This window comes from Triticum dicoccoides, chromosome 7A, assembly GCF_002162155.2.
Source record: "Triticum dicoccoides isolate Atlit2015 ecotype Zavitan chromosome 7A, WEW_v2.0, whole genome shotgun sequence".
Lineage (NCBI taxonomy): Eukaryota > Viridiplantae > Streptophyta > Magnoliopsida > Poales > Poaceae > Triticum > Triticum dicoccoides.
In genome coordinates, this window is record NC_041392.1 from 720,845,548 (window position 1) to 720,850,690 (window position 5,143).

The following is a 5,143-nucleotide window of genomic DNA, read 5'->3' on the forward strand; positions in this document are numbered from 1 at the left end:
CGTCACCTGCGACGCGGCCACCTCCCGCGTCGTCGCCATCAACCTCACCTCCCTCCCGCTCCACGCCGGCACGCTGCCCCCGGAGCTCGCGCTGCTGGACGCCTTGACCAACCTCACCATCGCCGCCTGCTCCCTCCCCGGCCGCATCCCCGCGGGCCTCCCGTCCCTGCCCGCCCTCCGCCACCTCAACCTCTCCAACAACAACCTCTCCGGCCCCTTCCCCGCCGGCGACGGCGTTGCACCATCCTCCCCCTACTTCCCGTCCCTCCAGCTCCTCGACTGCTACAACAACAACCTCTCCGGCCCGCTCCCGCCCTTCGGCGCCGCGCACGCGGCCGCGCTGCGCTACCTGCACCTCGGCGGGAACTACTTCTCCGGGCCCATCCCGGTGGCCTACGGCGACGTCGCCTCCCTTGAGTACCTCGGCCTCAACGGCAACGCGCTCTCCGGCAGGATCCCGCCGGGGCTTGCGCAGCTTGCACAGCTCAGGAGCCTCTACGTGGGGTACTTCAACCAGTACGACGGCGGCGTGCCGCCCGAGTTCGGCGGGCTGCGCAGCCTCGTGCTGCTCGACATGAGCAGCTGCAACCTCACCGGACCCATCCCGCCCGAGCTCGGCAAGCTCAAGAACCTCGACACGCTCTTCCTCCTCTGGAACCGGCTCTCCGGCGAGATTCCGACGGAGCTCGGCGAGCTCCAGAGCCTCCAGTCGCTCGACCTGTCCGTCAACGACCTCGCCGGCGAGATACCGGCGAGCCTCGCCAAGCTGACCCACCTCCGGCTGCTCAACCTGTTCCGGAACCACCTCCGCGGCGGGATACCGGCGTTCGTCGCCGAGCTGCCGGACCTGGAGGTGCTGCAGCTCTGGGAGAACAACCTCACCGGCAGCCTCCCGCCGGGGCTCGGGAGGAACGGCCGGCTAAGGAACCTCGACGTCACTACCAACCACCTCACCGGCACCGTGCCGCCGGAGCTCTGCGCCGGCGGGAGGCTCGAGACGCTCGTGCTCATGGACAACGCCTTCTTCGGCCCCATCCCGGAGTCGCTCGGCGCGTGCAAGACGCTGGTGCGCGTCCGGCTCAGCAAGAACTTCCTCAGCGGCGCCGTGCCGGCCGGGCTCTTCGACCTGCCGCAGGCCAACATGCTGGAGCTCACCGACAACCTGCTCACCGGCGGTCTCCCCGACGTGATCGGCGGCGGCAAGATCGGCATGCTGCTGCTGGGGAACAACGGGATCGGCGGCAGGATTCCGGCGGCCATCGGCAACCTCCCCGCGCTGCAGACGCTCTCGCTCGAGTCCAACAACTTCTCCGGCGAGCTGCCGCCGGAGATCGGCCGGCTCAGGAACCTGTCCCGGCTGAACGTCAGCGGGAACCATCTCACCGGCGCGATCCCGCAGGAGCTGACGCGCTGCGCGTCGCTCGCCGCAGTCGACGTCAGCCGCAACCGCCTGACCGGCGCGATACCGGAGAGCATCACGTCGCTGAAGATCCTGTGCACGCTGAACGTGTCGAGGAACGCGCTGTCCGGCGAGCTCCCCACGGAGATGTCCAACATGACGAGCCTCACCACGCTCGACGTGTCGTACAACGCGCTGACGGGCGCCGTGCCGATGCAGGGCCAGTTCCTGGTGTTCAACGAGAGCTCCTTCGTGGGCAACCCCGGGCTGTGCGGCGGCCCGCTGACCGGCAGCAGCAACGACGGCGCCGCCTGCTCCGACAACAACCACGACGGCGGCGGCGGCGTGCTGTCGCTCCGCCGCTGGGACTCGAAGAAGATGCTGGTGTGCCTGGCGGGCGTGTTCGTGGCGCTGGTCGCCGCGTTCCTGGGCGGGCGGAAGGGGTGCGAGGCGTGGCGGGAGGCGGCGCGCCGGCGCTCGGGGGCGTGGAAGATGACGGTGTTCCAGCAGCGGCCGGGGTTCTCGGCGGACGACGTGGTGGAGTGCCTGCAGGAGGACAACATCATCGGCAAGGGCGGCGCCGGGATCGTGTACCACGGCGTGACCCGCGGCGGCGCGGAGCTGGCGATCAAGCGGCTGGTGGGGCGCGGCGTGGGCGGCGACCGCGGGTTCTCGGCGGAGGTGGGCACGCTGGGGCGGATCCGGCACCGCAACATCGTGCGCCTGCTGGGCTTCGTGTCCAACCGCGAGACCAACCTGCTGCTGTACGAGTACATGCCCAACGGCTCGCTGGGGGAGATGCTCCACGGCGGCAAGGGCGGCCACCTCGGCTGGGACGCCCGCGCGCGGGTGGCGCTCGAGGCCGCGCGCGGCCTCTGCTACCTCCACCACGACTGCGCGCCGCGCATCATCCACCGCGACGTCAAGTCCAACAACATCCTGCTCGACTCGGCGTTCGAGGCCCACGTCGCCGACTTCGGCCTCGCCAAGTTCCTCGGCGGCGGTGGCGGAGGCGCCTCCGAGTGCATGTCCGCCATCGCCGGCTCCTACGGCTACATCGCCCCAGGTATCAAAATCTTTTCATGTCAACCGTACGAATTTCATTTCATCCAACACATTCTATCTGAATCAAGGCCGGCCACCACATGAACTGCACACACGGTTCACTGGTCCTGACTGAAGAACTGCAGCATGTACTTGGCTGTTGTTGGCTTGGATTTTAGCCTAGTTTGAGGCAGCACTTGTCTGCAGCCCCACACCGGCCGTGTTCTTGTTGCCATGTGCAATGGTCAACTTGAGAGATGACAAAGGTGTAGTACCACTGGGAACAGTGAGTGACAGTGATTAGTGGTGGTGGTTGTCAGTGTCTCCTTTGCCCTGCCCCTGTTTCCTGGATTGTAGCACAGGTTTGGGGCTAATTAATTTGTCAGTGCCTGGAGCTGGAGGATCTCCTTTTGCAGTTAATGATGGGCTCTATCTTGGATCCCTTGCTCAGATTAAGCATGATTAGTAGGGTTACATAATTCTGTCTCTGGTTAATTAATTGGTTCTGTTCGTTGTGGCAGAGTACGCGTACACGCTGCGGGTGGACGAGAAGAGCGACGTGTACAGCTTCGGGGTGGTGCTGCTGGAGCTCATCACGGGGCGGCGCCCCGTGGGCGGGTTCGGCGACGGCGTGGACATCGTGCACTGGGTCCGCAAGGCCACCGCGGAGCTCCCCGACACCGCGGCGGCTGTCCTTGCCGTCGCCGACCGCCGCCTCTCCCCCGAGCCTGTGCCGCTGCTGGTGGGGCTCTACGACGTGGCCACGGCGTGCGTCGAGGAGGCGAGCACCGACCGGCCCAACATGCGCGAGGTGGTGCACATGCTCTCGCAGCCCGCCCTCGCCGCCGCCGCCGCCGCCGCCACAGCCGACAAGGCGGCCCGGCCCGACGATGACCTTATCCTCTCCTTCTGACCGGCGTGCCAGCGTTCAAGATCACGGTGGCTCGGGAATTAAGCGGGGAGATAATTTATGGTAAATGTACTTGCTAATTTTGGGTTTAACCCTTGGTGCTTAGGTATTTTGTGGCGTGTGGATGTGTAATAACAACTACTACTCCTAGTAGCGTCAGTGTGTACTCCCTGAAGCTGAAAGCCAAGGCTGCGAGAGTACCTTGACTGGACGATGCTGAATGAACGAATGTATCTGTACATAGTAGTAAAACATCCGAGTTCAAATATCGACTGGCTACATTATTCATATCTCTTTGCTCCTATTCCCTCTGTAAACTAGTGATCTAGACGATCTTATATTAGTTTACGGAGGGAGCATTTGCGGATGCTTTTCGTTCTTGTCGCCATCTTTGATAGGATGAGCAGGGAGCAAGTAACAGTGAAAAGGTTAAATTCCTTTCTGGAAAAAATCGGGTAATCTATGCTGCTCCTTTTAAGTTGTCTTTGCTGCTCCTTTTATAAGTATCGATCGGTGGATGATTGCAGGCCGTCGCTTGTGGAATCGAATCCGACGGATGATCGCAGGCGAAGAACACAACGGGAGGCCGACCTAACTTGCTCGGCTTTCGTATCTATTCCCTCCTTTTTGGTGCTGATGATATTTTGGCTAGGTAGATAGTTGAGCATATGTTCCCTGCGCCTGGGTGGACTCTCTCCCTCCCTCGTGGAAGTTGGGATCAGAATGTCGTGGCCAAGTGCGCTGGGTATTTGCCTGCTGCCTCGTCAGTGTGGTAGTAGTAGTACACTGGGAGTAAAAGGCAATTAGTTTTTTTTTTTTGGAGGGGTCACCACCACACTTTACTTAAACATCTATAATGTATGGTACAAGCAAAAATTCAGGAATGGTGGATAACCAAATGTGCCTCCCTACGGCTAAAGTGACCGACCCTTTCGCTTCAAAATTTGCATTTCTTCCTTCATGAGTAACTTCGGAGTAGGTGAATCGCCGCGTTCTCTTCTCGGCGTCCCTGATAATTGGTGCTGAAACTCCCAAGAATTGGCCTGACAGGTGATTAACAGCGGCTAGACAATCGGTAGCGATCAAGACACTCTGAATATGGAGATCCTCCGCCAAGGATATATAGTGGACTCCGGTAAATCTCTTTGTGCTTCGCTTTCCTTCTCGCCCACCAAGTCGACCAAATCGTTACAAGAAAGAAACCATGATGAAATCCTTGCCATTCAGGGTATATATCCTGCATAGTGCTTAACCATAACTTTGCATCATCGGTTCCACAAGCAATCACGTGTTCGACTCACCACATTATCATTCATGAGGGCCCAGACACATGTTGACATACGACACTCAATGAGCGCGTGACGCCATGAGTCTGCTGCGGCACTGCACATGGAACACTCACCCTCCTCTGGTATGTGATGAATCCTCAAAGTTTCTCCTGTAGGGATCGAGTTTTTTGCCACTCTCCATGCAAAGTTTTTCACATTTCCTGGGTCTCTAGTTTTACACAAAATAGTCCATTGCTCCTGATCAGCCGCCGCTGTATCTGAGTTACTCCACGATTCTCTAATCAGTCTTCCCTTCTCCTTTTTGTATCAACAAGTAGCCGATATGCTGCTGCATCGATGGAATTCATGTACACATCGTAAAAAGGCAGTGAGTGTGAGAGTAGCCTTCACCTGGGCCAAGGCCGACGCCAACATTGTCACACATCAAGCCTTGAGACTTTTGTGAGGTCCCACTTCTCATTTCTTTGTTACCTATTGTGAGGTTTCAAATCTAAACAGGGA

At 59.7% G+C, this 5,143-nt stretch overlaps 1 protein-coding gene across 1 annotated transcript; it reads left to right on the forward strand.

Annotated features, from left to right (window-relative positions):
- Position 1: 1 nt before the first annotated feature.
- Positions 2-3,621, forward strand: LOC119334045 (leucine-rich repeat receptor-like kinase protein FLORAL ORGAN NUMBER1; the record flags this gene model as incomplete). Its single annotated transcript, XM_037606717.1, has 2 exons — positions 2-2,465; positions 2,965-3,621. Coding segments are annotated over 2 exons (2,856 nt in total), but the record flags the coding sequence as incomplete, so codon positions are not given.
- Between the last annotated feature and the right edge of the window lie 1,522 nt (positions 3,622-5,143).